General features: G+C 43.8%; 1 protein-coding gene across 10 annotated transcripts in view; it reads left to right on the plus strand.

The window, feature by feature from the left end:
• Nucleotides 1–16,792, plus strand: part of DOCK3 (dedicator of cytokinesis 3) — a 604,430-nt gene that overhangs the window by 83,226 nt on the left and 504,412 nt on the right. For all 10 annotated transcript variants that reach the window (XM_043550359.1, XM_043550357.1, XM_043550356.1 and 7 more), the window contains exon 2: nt 8,007–8,090. In XM_043550359.1, coding sequence (XP_043406294.1) covers nt 8,007–8,090 — 84 coding nt within the window. The remainder of the gene's footprint in view (nt 1–8,006; nt 8,091–16,792) is intronic.

Below are 16,792 nucleotides of genomic sequence, written 5' to 3' on the forward strand. Positions count from 1 at the left end.
GCTCTTGACAGAATATACGCTTATTCTCGTTAATGTCTGGTAAATTAATGTTATAGCACAAATACAAAATGGATAACATTTACAAAAATTAATAACTTGAAGGAATACAAATGCACTCATATTCTGAAATAAACATTGGAAACTGTAATCATTTACTTAAAAGGAGCTGAATTCAAACGTTTGTTTCCCTGCAAGAGTTGAATACACCACAAGCTCCTACAGCAGTGCAAAGAATACAGAAAAGTATTTTAGTAAGAGCTTGCCATGTCATACCCTTAGACTCCAGTTTTGGTTGTTAAATGAAGGAGGAAGAAGGTATTGGTAGACATGAAAAAAGTTTCAGAGTGGTAGCCATGTTAGTCTGTATCAGGAAAAAGAACAAGGAGTACTTGTAAGGTGCCACAAGTACTCCTTGTTCTTTTGATAAAAAAAAGTTGTAATTTTAACGCTGCATATATTATTGTCTGCGAAACTTTAAATAATTTTATAAATGGTTTTCAATTAACATTGTGTAAAGAGTATTGTAGTTTAAGAAATAGGAAAAGATTCACTTTTCTTTGCATAGGCTAGATTGAAAAAAGCACACTGAGAAAGTCAGTAAAATGTCACTGTAAACTAGAGTTTCTCAGACTTTTGAAAACTGAGCTCCCACTTCAGGAAAATGAAACCAATTAGGATCTCTTCAACCTCTGTTCAACCCCATCATGTGTTAAGGGTCTACTCATCCGTAATTTATATATCTTGTGCACTCCCCCAGATCCAGCTAATCCTTGGCTCATCCCACACTTTGGGAAATGCTGCTACAAAAGTTAACACTTATTTCTTAAAGCAGTGGTCTCCAAACTTTTTGGATCGTGCATCCCCAGGGCCAGCCCTAGGGAAGCAAAAAAAAAAAAGGGCTGCCGCTGGCATGCCGCCAAAGACGGAGCAGGGAGAGCTGGGCTGCCGCTGGCGTGCTGCCAAAGAATCAAAGGTGCAGGAGCGCTGCTGCAGCCATGCCGGTAGCACTCCTTCTGCGCACCCCTAGGGATGGTCTTGCGCACCCCCTGGGGTGCGTGTGCCCCACTTTGGAGACCACTGTCTTAAAGTAACATGATTGTGAAAGGCAAAGCTTGCAAGATTGAAGATAAATACCAATGAAAGACAGTTCATTACTCAAGTCGTCTACTAGGCTGCAATAGTTTAAAATAAGATGTGATCTGATTCATCTGTTGTATTTGGTGTCATAAGAAAATATCTAACTTATGAGTTCATAGTTTCACTTTTATTTCTATGGTTAATATTCAAATGAAACAGGTTTGTGTGCAGATGCTTAGGTCAAAGCTAATCCCTTTTCAATCAACTGATTGTTTCCTTGAACGATATCTTCCTTTCCATCTCTTTTATTCCCAGTATGGTGAAGAAAAGTCAGCTAGGCTCGAGACAGGACTGTATTAGCAATCTTATGAGCCCTTTTATCAGAGCTTCTAAAGTGTCTGTTTTTGTGAAAAACACAATTCTGGAAATTACTTTTCCTTGGTCAAATTTTACTATGTAGCCTAAACATACCAGAGCTAAAACCACAGCGTTGGAATCTTGATTAATTAGAAGAAATCTAGGCAGATGATTACAACTGCAGTAATTTACCTACAGTTTAATTTAAAAAGTACTTTAAACTATCGTTTGTTTGGTGGAGAGAATAATAGATAAAAAATAAAATTGGTGGATGGAGGAGGAGTCAGCACCTGAGTGGATGGATTTAAGCATGAACCTGATGCGCTCATGGCAACCTAGACCATAGAAAAGATGGGCAGGTGCATTTTGTACCAGCTGGAGCTTGTGCATTGTCTTCATGTTCAGCTTCAGATACAGTGATTTACAATAATAAATACTCCTGGGGGAATTCTGCACCACAGCGCAAGTGCAGAATTAATGTCCCCCCCCCATTGACTTTTACTCTTTCCCCACAGAATAACTGATTCACACAACCCTTCAGGGCAGCGGTCCCAAGTGGGTACATCTGGTTTGGGTGTTGGGAGTAGCTGGGGGAGATGTAAATCCTTGCCTCAGGGGGCAGGGCTGGGCGTGCATGCAAGACTCTGTCCCACTCGCGCATTATCATGGTGCAGCAGAAGCTGGGGAGGGGCAGGACTGGAGATGCTCCTTTTGTGCACTGGGCTCCAGCTCCTAGTTCTGACTGGGTGTGGGGGAGCGGGGATGACACAGGACTTCCTCTTCCCCTGCACGGAGCAGTCAGGGCTAGGTCAGACCCACTCCCAGGAACCTCCTTTGGCTGCAGGAAGTTCTGCAACCCTCCCACTTTCTGCCTCCATTATTCCCCAGCTGTTGGGGGAGGGGTCACTGTACGGGGCGCTCCCCCTGTCTACCCAACCCCCATGAATCTGGACATCCTGCACACATACACCCCCACTGAGCCAGACCACCCTCCACTGAGCCCCCTGCACCCCGCTGCCAAGCCCCATCCGCTCCATGTCAACTCCCCCTGCTGAGCCCCACCCCACCTTCACTTGAACCCCACCTAGAGTCCCATTCCCCCTGCACTTGGAACCTCCCAATGAGCCCCTGTGCATCCAGATCCCCCTCTTCACTTGGCCCACCACCGAGCTGCCCACACCCAGATTGCCCCACAATGAACCCTCTCACCCCATACCTGAATTCCCCCCCTCCCCCCCTAAGCCCTTCCACACCTGGATGGGGGGGGCACGGATGGGCATGCATGTGAGACACTGTCCCTCTCGCTTGCTATCGCAGTACACCTGGTGCAGAGTGGAGGGCCCCGGGATGTTTCTGGGGCAGGCCTCGCTCTTGCGCTGTGTCAGGGTTGGGTGCAGCCTCCCCACCAACTCTGTGTCCCCTGGGCAAACATTGGGGGTGGGAGTGCTGCAGAGTGATCCCCCACCTCCATGCAGCCAGTGGCCTCTGCTTGCCATTGCTGTGCTGGAGCCTGCATTCCTTTTGCCCTTTTAATCTATTGTATTCAACAATTTCAGTTCTTCTCCAGTGCCTGTACAGTGAGATGTAAGGACTACACTAGACATTAGCCATGCCTTTCATGAAGGCCCCAATCTGGCAAAGCATTGATTTTAGGTGCTTTATGCACATAATTAAGGACTGTGCCAGATCATGGCCTAACTTCACTCCTAAGGATGTGCTGCCCTTTAGGGTATGTCTGCACAGCAAAGAAGAACCCGCAGTTGGCTGGTGCCAGCCATCTCACGCTCACAGCATATCCCTGCAGCTCCTAGGTGGAGGGGCTAGGGGGCTCCATGCTGCCCACGCCCGCAGGTGCCACCTGTGCAGCTCCCATTGGCTGCGGTTTCCTGCCAGTGGGAGCTGTGGAGCCAGCACTTGTGGTGGGAGAAGCGCACGGAGCTCCCCTGGCTGCCCCTTCTCTAGGAGCTGCAGGGTCACGCCTGTCGGAGCTGGGTAGGGAGCCTGCCAGCCCCGCCAACCCTCCATTCCCCAGCACCAGCACTGGTCCCAGGTCACATGCCACTGCCCCCCCCCCAGTGCCAGTGGGGGTCCTGCGCCGTGCGCTGCCACCCATCTCCACCCCAGCACCTGCAGTGCCCCAACTCAAGTTTTAGTTAGAGGTATATAGTAAAAGTCATGGACAGGTCACGGGCCGTGAATTTTTGTTTACTGCCCGTGACCTGTCCATGACTTTTACTAAAAATACCCATGACTAAAATGTAGCCTTACTTATGAGACCATGTCTAACCCCACAGCAGCCCCACACGGTCTGTCTCCCCATATCTTGACCTGACCCGACAGATGCTGTGAAGAAGGCAGGCTGTTTCTCTTTCCTATCATAGCTGAGGCTGGCAGGAGCGGCTGCTGTGTTTTAGCACCACAGCGCCCCTCTGGTGGGCAAAAGATGGAATTGCAGCAACTTTGCAGCAGTTGCTATTTTCTGGGGAAAAAAAATTAAAAATGTGCGTGCAGTGGCACAGAATTCCCCCAGGAGTAAAACCGTGAAACTGGCTTGTGTGTCTTATGTGTAAAATACTTGGCCTATGCAAATAGCAGGGTGAAGCAGGGTATCAAGAGGGAATTGTTAGCTACAGGTTACCCACCATCCCAAACAAGACAAGCTAACAAGTAAAAAACCAAGGCCACAAAAACAGATCAGTATGGTTAAAAACAACTGAATGGAAGCAATGGGCTGACGGAAGTAAACAGATTAAAGTAAATTTTATCAGAATAAGCAAAAATATATTAGTCTAGGTTATGTGCAGTGTAGCTGTCACCATGTCTGTTAGTTCAGGTTTAGTTATTGTGATTTGTGCATGAGAATGCTTTAACTAGAGATTTAGAATACACAGGCACACAGATGAGGTCACTTGATAAGCTGAATCTGCACAGTTTCAAAATGGGATGACAGATAGATAATTAACAATGAGAATGGAGAAGATGAATGGTTGAACGTAGCAGAGAACAGAGATATGAAAGAGTCACCCTGTTTCCAAGTGAGGTAACATGATCAATTACTTTTCTTGCCATATCTGTTTTTGCATGTATATGTAATTCTTAGGTGATAAAAGCATTGTCTTAAAATGTACATAATAAAGGCTAAAAGAAACTGTTTAAGACTAAATTGAGATAGATCTAGTTTTTCATACAACAAAGTGTGTATAAAAAAACAAAAAACAAAAAAAACCCAAACAAACCCAAAAGCCACACAAATATTTCAGCTTTTCAGAGAGACAGTTTTGTAAAATATTGGAGGAAAAGAAGTTACCTAGAAGGTAAAGCAGAGGTTCTCCAACTGGAGGCAGGGAGGTGCGGAATGTATTCTGGAGGTGAGGGAGTGAGAAGCTTTAGGGGGAAAAAATTACTATGCACATTCAGAGCTGGGAGGCTAGAGAGCGGTGGCTGCTGGCTGGGCGCCCAGCTCTGAAGGCAGTGCTGCTGTCAGCAGCAGCAGAGAAGAAAGGGTGGCATGGCAATACTATAACGTACCCCCTTTACTTCTCTGCTGTTGCTGGCAGCTGCCCTGGCTTTAGAGCTGGGCTCCTCGCCAGCCACCTCTGCTCTCTGCTCTGCCTGCAGCACTGGGTGGCTGGAGAGCGGCAGTTGCTGTCCGGGTACCTGGTGGGGGACGTAAACTACTACAGACACGAAGAAGGGAGTGCGATCAAAGAAGTTTGAGAACCATTGCTATAGCGTATTGATTGGAGCCTATAACTTCAGAATGTTGTAACTAGTCTCAATAACTTTATTCTACTTTGGTGCTTAGTATTTTGGTAGTTATCCTCAATAACAGGACCTATTTATAATAATTCCCCTGTGATTGAAAGTGAATCCAATGGATTGAGAATACTTTAATGTGATTTAAAGGATTTTTGCACTATTGCCCCAGCCAGGCTTTAAGTCACTCTGAGACTCCTCCAGTCCTGGAGCTGTCTGGATGCTTGTACTGTCTGACATAATTTAGAAGAGTGAAGTCTGCTCTAGCCTATAATGGCTGCCACTAGACCCAAGGAGCAGTTATAATTGCTGGGGTTTGGGGGAGAAGTCCAACCATGATCCTTTTTCCTTGTCTGTGCACACTGCATAGAGATCTTCAAGAAGCAGGAAGAGGCGCAGATTCTATTGTATGTAGGTTCTTATACTTCCATCATTACTGTAGAATCTGAGCAGTTTCCGTTAGTGCAGTGGTTCCCAAACTTTAACAACCTGTGAACTCCTTTTACTAAAATGTCAAGTCTTGCGAATCCCCTCCTAAAAATGAATATTTCCAGGGATTTTCTCCTTTACCTGCGTATAAATTATAAAAGCAGTGATCTTGGAAATATAAAATTTGTTTTTGTGATATGCTTATTACACACTATTTATTATTTATCATTACAGTATTTTTATTACATTATGAAAACAGCAACACTCTTCCAAGATCTCACTTTCATAGCTTGTATCACTTTGAATAAACTTGTTATAAGACAAGGCTCCTATATTTCATCAAGGAGTATCAGATGTGAAACAGCATGGAGGTATTTAAGAAGCCAACTCAAAAAGTTTCTCCTACACAAGCATTGAGGTCTTGAGCAGTCCAGGCAAACAACACACGTTACAACAAAGCTTAAACTTGTTGTTTATAAGAATTTTAAAAACAATACTAGCTGCCTATTTAATTTTAAAAACAGCAAAAAATATCCATCTCCCTTTCCATTTCTTATAAGGAGTTTTGAAGTTTAAATCTCCTCGGTGTGATAGATATGCTTGCTTTGATCTGCTTAGCTCTTGGAAGTCCAGGGGCTCCAGGCTGCTGGCCCCATGCTGCCCAGAGTTCCTAGGGACAGCTCTGTCCACCATTAGGGAATTATCCCCTGGGAACCCCCTGTAACATTTCGCAAACCCCGAGGGGTTCACGAACCCCAGTTTGGGAACTACTGCATTAGTGCATTAAGCAGTGTGACTAACCTGATCATGTGGTTTGCTCCTCTCTCATCCTCTCCACAGGGGGGAAATTGTGTGGGCAGTGAAGTTTTTGTTTTGCTAGAATTTAGGTTTTAGTTTTTTAAAATATACACAGTGTTACATCTTAGAGAAGGTTGAAGAAGTGCAATTTGCACTTGGAGCAGAATATGGTGATGTTTGATGGTCCATAGTTCTCGTGGGAGTTTGTTCCACAGTATCAGACCAGACCCTGAGAAAAATATGCCTTCTGCATGGATGGGCTTTATACACAGGACTCTCTACAGTGGCTCTTTGTCATATGAAAATGCCTGTATGAAGTAAAGAAGTGAGAAGCAGCTCAACTGAATAGGAGAATTAGGCCCATAGTCTTGAGTTTAATTTTAAAGTAAAAGATATTTCCTTACTTATGGGCAAACATCTGAAGTTTTAGCCTGAGTACATTATTCCCCACTGGAGGTCACTATTTCAACTCATGGTTTCCCATTATAAATCTCAGCTTTGTGTGTGTAAAATGTATATACAAGATGTGTTTATTGTCCGTGTATATATAAACCATCTTACAGTTAGTTCTCCAGGAGAAAGTGGGTTTTCTGTTTTCTCCATTTTTTAATAAACAAATCTTTGATGTGTCCATAATGACACTTATAGATACAAAGGTTTTTAAAAGAATGATCATATTTATATGTAATCCTAGTTACTGTTGACATGACCTATTAATGTTAAAAATAAAAAATACAACCTTCCCCCCTTCCAAAAAAGCCCCCCAAACAAACAGTAGCCATGCCACTATGGCGTTTTAACAAGTATCATGGGTAAGGAAGATTGTTACGCATTTCCAACAAATAATTCCTTTCTTGTTAGATTTGAGGTTCTGAGTGGTGATTTATTTTATTTATATTTTCCTATGTTCATTTTTAAGATAGGACGTTTCATAAAGTGATTTTTCTTCATTCAGTTCTACAGTAATTAACCAATAAAAAACCTGGAAGAAAAGACACAACAATTAAAGCTGTTGTCTCTAAATTATTAAAGCTGTATAACCTCTTCAATATTTCTAAACAAAAAACATTCTCTAATAGCCTTAAATCATAAGTATCTAAAAATAACAGCTTTCCTATATTAAATTAGCACCAGACCATGTTTGAACATGAATAGAAATGTTGGAGAAGAGTAATCTCTGCAATCTACCTCCTTTTTTATGTACATTAATGCTCAAGAAGAAGAATCCTGATCCAAATAAAATCAGTGCTGTTTCTTGCACTTGGTAAGTTGTATAGATGAAGTAAATCTTGGTATATAGCATGAGTTCATCTGGGATCAATTATTAAAAATGATTGAGGTCTTCCTCAACCTAGATTTTCCCCCCACCCCCAAAAGTATGGATAATTTTTAAACATAATAGAGTCGAAGGTTGTGGTAAGAGGGAGAAGGATGTACAAGAGGAAGTAATAGCAAAATGGGAAAGATGGTTTTTTTTGAGCAGATATGTAACAGCTCTTAGCTTAATTTATTTATACACAAACATGTGAGTCTCCTTTGTTTTAAGAATAAAACGACAATATGTAACCTTTATCTTTTGTTTTTTCTAGTGATATGCAGCTTCCGAGGATCTATACCACAAGGCTTAGTCTTGGAACTAGGAGAAACTGTCCAGATCTTGGAAAAATGTGAAGGTTAGTATGATGGATTGGAATGTGGGTGTGTTTCCCAAAGATAAATCTTATTTGCAGTAGAAATAGATAAACAAATTTACAGTTGAGGATTTTAATTAATCATTTTGGGACCATGATGTATCAGATCATCAAAATACTCTGATAAAACCTCATTTGACCCACTTTCCATAGGAAAGACTAGAGCATTACTGGCAGTAATCCGGTCTGATAGGAGGTCAGCGTGTTTAAGTAAACCATCTGTCCAGAAAATGTTCGAACCCTGACTTGAGAGTTTTATGGTTATTGAGTTCAGTGGTAAATTTTCATCATGTTGACTTTTGAACAAATATCTAGATTTCCAATCATATTTTGTAGTTTTTATCCCCTTCCTATTAAGTTGAGCTTACCACTATTATTATTTTCCATAAGTATTTGAAAATGTGTTTAATGAAATATATTAGTGATTTGGTTGGGACCAAGACTGAAAAAGAATAGTTTGTTGAAGTTATTGATTTATGTAGGAGAGTGTTTTACAGTTAACCTTCTTTACCTTCTTTTTACCCTTAAAAGTAAATGCCATTTCCAGTACATTACAGCAATAGCAGATGTTCTCTCTCTTTGAATATATACATATAGGGTCCAATCCTGCTGCTTTTTTACTCATGGGAATAAACCAGTTGAAGTCAGTGCTGCTAATCACATGTGAAAAGGATTTGTCTCCTATCGTACAGAAAAAGCAAGCAACCGTAAATTATTTGTTTGTAATACCATTGAGGCATACTTTTGACAGCATAAAACATGAGAGGACATGTTTCACTAAAACCTCTGAGATGGAATTATAGATTCTTAATCCAAAGAGGTCTTCAAAAAAATTAATCCAGGTCCCAGATCTATAGTTATGAATCTGAGTTGCAGATCCATGGGCCATTCAGTCTTTTGTTTTCTCTCTAACTTCCATGAATAGGAATGTAATTCGTGAATGTTGCATCACAGCAAAGAACAGTTAGGGTTTTTTAAAAAAATATAGATTGCAGTGCATTAAAATTTACTCAGTCAGTAGTTTAGCATAGTTTAACAATATAACATTTTAGCCATAGACCACTGAGCATACTACAGTAAATACAAATTTTAAATTGATAACTCCAAAAAAATTAGAATGTTAAAAACACAAATTAAAAACACAAGATTTAACCTTCCCCCAAATCAATTATACCTTTAAAATCGCTACTCCTAAAACATTGTAAGAAAATAAGATTAAAAAAATTAGGAGTACAATATTTCATTTTGGTTAAGTGGCCTGTCTCTCACATGTTTGTTCTTTTATTATGGCCAACCAGGCAAATAAGATAACAGTCTGTATAACTGAAATGTTTTCAGTGCATAACAAGTATACTGATTTCTGAGCTGATGCGGTAAAAGGCATGTAGGCCAAGAATGGAAATAGCCATTTATTTCTCAGGTGGCAGTATAGGTTACAAGATCATAAATAGGTTTCAGAGTAGCAGCTGTGTTAGTCTGTATCCGCAAAAGAAAAGGAGGACTTGTGGCACCTTAGAGACTAACAAATTTATTTGAGCATAAGCTTTCGTGAGCTACAGCTCACTTCATCGGATGCATTCAGTGGAAAATACCGTGGGGAGATTTATAGACACAGAGAACATGAAACAATGGGTGTTACCATACACACTTTAACCAGAGTGATCAGGTAAGGTGAGCTATTACCAGCAGGAGAGCGGGGGGGTAGGGGGAACCTTTTGTAGTGATAATCAAGGTGGGCCATTTCCAGCAGTTGACAAGAACATCTGAGGAACAGCGGGGGGGGGGGGGGGGGAATAAACATGGGGAAATAGTTTTACTTTGTGTAATGACCCATCCACTCCCAGTCTTTATTCAAGCCTCAGTTAATTGTATCCAGTTTGCAAATTAATTCCAATTCAGCAGTCTCTTGTTGGAGTCTGTTTTTGAAGTTTTTTGGTTGAAGAATTGCCACGTTTAGGTCTGTAATCGAGTGACCAAAGAGATTGAAGTGTTCTCCGACTGGTTTTTGAATGTTATAATTCTTGACGTCTGATTTGTGTCCATTTATTCTTTTACGTAGAGACTGTCCAGTTTGACCAATGTACATGGCAGAGGGGCATTGGTGGCACATGATGGTATATATCACATTGGTAGATGTGCAGGTGAATGAGCCTCTAACAGTGTGGCTGATGTGATTAGGCCCTGTGATGGTGTCCCCTGAATAGATATGTGGACACAGCTGGCAACGGGCTTTGTTGCAAGGATAGGTTCCTGGGTTAGTGGTTCTGTTGTGTGGTGTGTGGTTGCACCCACCCAGCAATATTGTTAATCTATCCAACTATACTCTTAGCCCAGCAGAAGAATCTGTCCTAGCTCAGGGCCTCTCCTTCTGACCCTCTACCCCCACGAATATGATACAGTTCTTTGGTGACCTAGAATCCTATTTTCGACGTCTCCGACTCAAGGAATATTTCCAACACACCTCTGAACAGCATACTAACCCACAGAGACTTTCCTACCAAGACTACAAAAAGAAGGATTCTGGGTGGACTCCTCCTGAAGGTCGAAACAACAGACTGGACTTTTACATAGAGTGCTTCCGCCAACGTCCACGGGCTTAAAGTGTGGAAAAGCAGCATCACTTGTCCCATAACCTCAGCCATGCAGAACACAATGCCATCCACAGCCTCAGAAACAACTCTGACATCATAGTCAAAAAGGCTGACAAAGGAGGTGCTGTCGTCATCATGAATAGGTTGGAATATGAACAAGAGGCTGCTAGGCAGCTCTCCAACACCACTTTCTACAAGCCATTACCCTCTGATCCTACTGAGGGTTACCAAGAGAAACTAAAGCATTTGCTCAAGAAACTCCCTGAAAAAGCACAAGAATAAATCCGCACAGACACACCCATGGAACCCCAACCAGGGGTATTCTATCTGCTACCCACGATCCATAAACCTGGAAATCCTGGACGCCCCATCATCTCAGGCATTGGCATCCTGACAGCAGGATGGTCTGGCTATGTAGACTCCCTCCTCAAGCCCTACGCTACCAGCACTCCCAGCTATCTTCGAGACACCACTGACTTCCTGAGGAAACTACAATCCATCGGTGATCTCCCTGAAAACACCATCCTAGCCACTATAGATGTAGAAGCCCTCTACACCAACATTCCACACAAAGATGGACTACAAGCCGTCAAGAACACGATCCCCGATAATGTCACTGCAAACCTGGTGGCTGAACTTTGTGACTTTGTCCTCACCCATAACTATTTCACATTTGGGAACAATGTATACCTTCAAATCAGTGGCACTGCTATGGGTACCCACATGGCCCCACAGTATGCCAACATTTTTATGGATGACTTAGAACAACGCTTCCTCAGCTCTCATCCCCTAATGCCCCTACTCTACTTGCGCTACATCTTCATCCTCTGGACCCATGGGAAAGAAGCCCTTGAGGAATTCCACCATGATTTCAACAATTTCCATCCCACCATCAACCTCAACCTGGACCAGTCCACACAAGAGATCCACTTCCTGGACACTACAATGCTAATAAGCGATGGTCACATAAACACCACCCTATACCTTAAACCTATTGACCGCTATGTCTACCTACATGCCTCCAGCTTTCATCCAGACCACACCACATGATCCATTGTCTACAGCCAAGCTCTACGATACAACCGCATTTGCTCCAACCCCTCAGACAGAGACAAATACCTACAAGATCTCTATCAAGCATTCTTACAACTACAGTACCCACCTGATGAAGTGAAGAAACAGATTGACAGAGCCAGAAGAGTACCCAGAAGTCACCTACTACAGGACAGGCCCAGCAAAGAAAATAACAGAATGCCACTAGCCATCACCTTCAGCCCCCAACTAAAACCTCTCCAACGCATCATCAAGGATTTACAACCTATCCTGAAGGACGACCCATCACTCTCACAAATCTTGGGAGGCAGGCCAGTCCTTGCCTACAGACAGTCCCCCAACCTGAAGCAAATACTCACCAGCAACCACACACCACACAACAGAACCACTAACCCAGGAACCTATCTTTGCAACAAAGCCTGTTGCCAACTGTGTCCACATATCTATTCAGGGGACACCATCACAGGGCCTAATCACATCAGCCACACTATTAGAGGCTTGTTCACCTGCACATCTACCAATGTGATATATACCATCATCTGCCAGCAATGCCCCTCTGCCATGTACATTGGTCAAACTGGACTGTCTCTACGTAAAAGAATAAATGGACACAAATCAGATGTCAAGAACTATAACGTTCAAAAACCAGTCGGAGAACACTTCAATCTCTTTGGTCACTCGATTACAGACCTAAAAGTTGCAATTCTTCAACAAAAGGACTTCAGAAACAGACTCCAACGAGAGACTGCTGAATTGGAATTAATTAGCAAACTGGATACAATTAACTGAGGCTTGAATAAAGACTGGGAGTGGATGGGTCATTACACAAAGTAAAACTATTTCCCCATGTTTATTCACCCTCCCCTCGCTCCCTCCCCCCCCGCTGTTCCTCAGACGTTCTTGTCAACTGCTGGAAATGGCCCACCTTGATTATCACTACAAAAGGTTCCCCCTACCCGCCCCCCCCCCGCTGGTAATAGCTCACCTTACCTGATCACTCTGGTTAAAGTGTGTATGGTAACACCCATTGTTTCATGTTCTCTGTGTCTATAAATCTCCCCACTGTATTTTCCACTGAATGCATCTGATGAAGTGAGCTGTAGCTCACGAAAGCTTATGCTCAAATAAATTTATTAGTCTCTAAGGTGCCATAAGTCCTCCTTTTCTTTTTAAGACTATAAATAGTGTATTAAGTCTGCAGCCTGGCGAAACCTACATGGACAAAGATGATGGTCTCTCAAAACCAGCATAACTCCCTTCTTTCCAAATAGGCCCTTTGCAAAGTTTGACACAGAGACCTCTAAACATACAGTTTGAAATACTCAAATATTTCTCATAACTATAGATATTTTTTGTTGGAAAGTTACGGAGACATTTGTTGTATGAACAACTGCCACATCCAATTGTTTACAGTTATATTCTGCTCTGAGCTTATTAAGGTTTTCTCACTTTTGCCGACAGTGCTAACCAAGACAAATTCCAAAAAGCCCAAAGAATGGAGGGAATAGCGAACTTGCAAAAGCCAAGGGAATGTCAGAGGGTATACCTTGCTGAGCTTTTCCTCCACACATAACTGTGGCATGTGCTGTCCATTCATATGCTGCATACAGAGCCAATAAATATTAAGGCATTTGGCTTTTGTTGAAATAGAATATTCTTCTTTGAGTGCTGTCCCTGTGGGTTCTCCACTCCAGGTGACGGTGTGTCCTGGCGCCGTTGATCGGAGATCTTTGGTATCAGTGCCTGGTTGGGACGCAAGCGCTCAGCTTCTGTCTCACAGTGTTGTTAGGGTGCGCATCCTGCACCCCCCTCAGTTCCTTCTCAACCGTCCTTGGCTGAAGACGGGACTTGGGGCAGTGCTCATCTCTTACCTGGTTGCTGTAGGAAATAAGTAGAGAAAAATAGAAATAGCTAGCGATTTCCCAGTTCTCCCTTTGCTTTAGCATAGTTTGTTAGTTTCCAAAAAAAAAAAAAATCCTCAAGTTAGGCCTTGTCTACACTACAAAATTAGGTTGAATTTATAGAAGTCCGTTTTGTAGAAAGTGTTTTTATACAGTTGATTGTGTGTCCCCCCACACAAATGCTCTAAGTGCATTTAGTCGGCGTTGTGTGTGTCTACAGTACTGAGGCAACCGTCGACTTCCGGAGTGTTGCACTGTGGGTAGCTATCCCACATTTCCCCCAGGCTCCGCTGCCCATTTGAATTCTGACCTGAGAGGTGGTTCCAGAGAGGATGGTTCTAGACTATTCTCAGTGGTAGAAGAGGACAGGACAAGGAGTAATGGTCTCAAGTTGCAGTGGGGGAGGTTTAGGTTGGATATTAGGAAAAACTTTTTCACTAAGAGGGTGGTGAAACACTGGAATGCGTTACCTAGGGAGGTGGTAGAATCTCCTTCCTTGGAAGTTTTTAAGGTCAGGCTTGACAAAGCCTTGGCTGGGATGATTTGATTGGGGATTGGTCCTGCTTTGAGCAGGGGGTTGGACTAGATGACCTCCTGAGGTCCCTTCCAACCCTGATATTCTATGATTCTATGACTCTGGGAAAAGTGCAGGTCATAGTGGATGGCTTTGCTGCAACGGGGTTCCCTAACTGTGGTGGGGTATAGACGGTCCCAAGATAGGGATATGCATTCCGGACCACCAGGGCAGCCAGTACATAAACCACAAGGGGTACTTTTCAATGGTGCTGCAAGCATTGGTGGATCACAAGGGACGTTTCACCAACATCAACGTGGGATGGCCGGGAAAGGTGCGTGGTGCTCGCGTCTTCAGGAACTCTGGTCTGTTTAAATGGCTGCAGGAAGGGATTTACTTCCCAGGCCAGAAATAACTGTTGGGGATGTTGAAATGCCTATAGTTATCCTTGGGGACCCAGCCTATCCCTTAATGCCATGGCTCATGAAGCCGTACACAGGCACCCTGGACAGTAGTCAGGAGCTGTTCAACTATAGGCTGAGCAAGTGTAGAATGGTGGTAGAGTGTGCATTTGGACGTTTAAAGGGTCGCTGGCGCAGTTTACTGACTCGGTTAGACCTCAGCGAAACCAATATTCCCATTGTTATTGCTGCTTCCTGTGTGCTCCACAATCTCTGTGAGAGTAAGGGGGAGACGTTTATGGCAGGATGGGAGGTTCAGGCAAATTGCCTGGCCACTGAATACTCGCAGCCAGACACCAGGGCAGTTAGAAGAGCACAGCAGGAAGCGCTGCGCATCAGAGAAGTTTTGAAAACCAGTTTCATGACTGGCCAGGGTACTATGTGACACTTTTGTTTGTTTCTCCTTGATGAAAACCCGCCCCCTTGGTTCCTCTAAATTCCCTGTAAACCACCCGCCTTCCCCCCTTTGATCACAGCTGGCTTGCAAAGGAAATAAAGTCACTATCATTTAAAAAACATGTATTCTTTATTAATTGATTATAAAAATAGGGAGATAACTCACAAGGTAGCCCGGGTGGGGTGTGGGAGGAGGGTGGGAGGGAAGGAAAAGGCCACTTTAAAACTTGTTGAATGCCAGCCTTCTGTTGCTTGGGCTGTCCACTGGGGTGGAGTGATTAGGTGCCCGGAGCCTCCCACCCCACGTTCTTGGGTGTCTGGGTGAGGAGGCTATGCAACTTGGGGAGGATGGAGGGCGGTTAAGCAGGGGCTGCAGCGGCAGTCTGTGATCCTGCTGCCATTCATGAACCTCCACCAGACGCCGGAGCATGTCCGTTTGATCCCGCAGTAGCCCCCGCGTTGCGTCCTGCCTCCTCTGATCTTCCTGCTGCCACCTCTCCTCACGTTCATCGGCTACTGTCCTGTACTCTGCTATTGTGACCCTCCACACAGCTCTGTCAGTGCCGGACGACTGCATGAGCTCAGCGAACATGTCATTGCGCATACGTTTTTTTTGCCGCCTTATCTGAGATAGCCTTTGGGATGGAGGAGGGAGGCTTGAAACATTTGCAGCTGCTGCAGGAAAAAAAGGGAGTGAAGTATTTTAAAAGATACATTTTACAGAACAATGGCTATACTCTTTCATGGTGAACAACACTATTCACATTACGTAGCACATCTGATTTTGGTACAAGGTCACATTTTGCATCTTATATTGAGTGCCTGCAGCTTTGGTGTTAGATATCACACACGCAGTGCCGGGGAACAGAATTCAGCTTGCAGGCGGCCATGGTAAGCTATAGTCTTTCGGCTTCTGCAACCTTCATAACAGCAGCGCCCTCCTCTCCCATACGAAGCAAAGCACCTTGAGTTGGCCATTTAGTGCTGCGGTTTTCCTGTTAACGTGCAGCAGCAGAAACCAAACTAACCCCCGCCCCCATCCAATTCTCTGGGATGATCGCTTTACCCCTCCCCCCACCGCATGGCTGGTAGCAGGGAAGATCCCTGCTTGTTAAACATGAATAGCTGAGCGCCAATGCCCCCCCCCCCACCGCGTGGCTAACTGCGGGGAGGATTTCTTTTCAGCCATAGGCAAACAGCCCAATAGGAACGGCCACCTCTGAATGTCCCCTTAATTAAATTCCCCTATTTTAACCAGATTACCATGAACGATATCACTCTCCTGAGGATAACACAGAGAGATAAAAAATGGATGTTGCTTGAATGCTAGTAAACACCGGGACCATACGCTGTCAGGCTTTGTCATTGCAATGATACCAGATTACTTACTACTAGAATGGCGTGTTAAAGTGTCCTCCCATGGAGGACGGAATAAGGCTGCTCTCCCCAGAAACCTTCTGCAAAGGCTTTTAGAGTACCTCCAGGAGAGCTTCATGGAGATGTCCCTGGAGGATTTTCTCTCCATCCCCAGACACGTTAACAGACTTTTCGAGTAGCTGTACTGGCCCCGAATGCATCCCAAGTCCTCAGGGCTACTTAATCATTAAAAAACGCTTGCTTTTATAACATGTATTATATTTTAAAAGGTACACTCACCAGAGGTCCCTTTTCCAGCTTCGTTGGGTTGGGAGGGTATTTCAGTCAGGGTGATAAAAAGATCCTGGCTGTCGGGGAGAACGGTGTACTGTGTGCTCCCCCCAAGCTTGTC

The sequence above is a fragment of the Chelonia mydas genome, chromosome 7 (genome assembly GCF_015237465.2).
Source record: "Chelonia mydas isolate rCheMyd1 chromosome 7, rCheMyd1.pri.v2, whole genome shotgun sequence".
Lineage (NCBI taxonomy): Eukaryota > Metazoa > Chordata > Testudines > Cheloniidae > Chelonia > Chelonia mydas.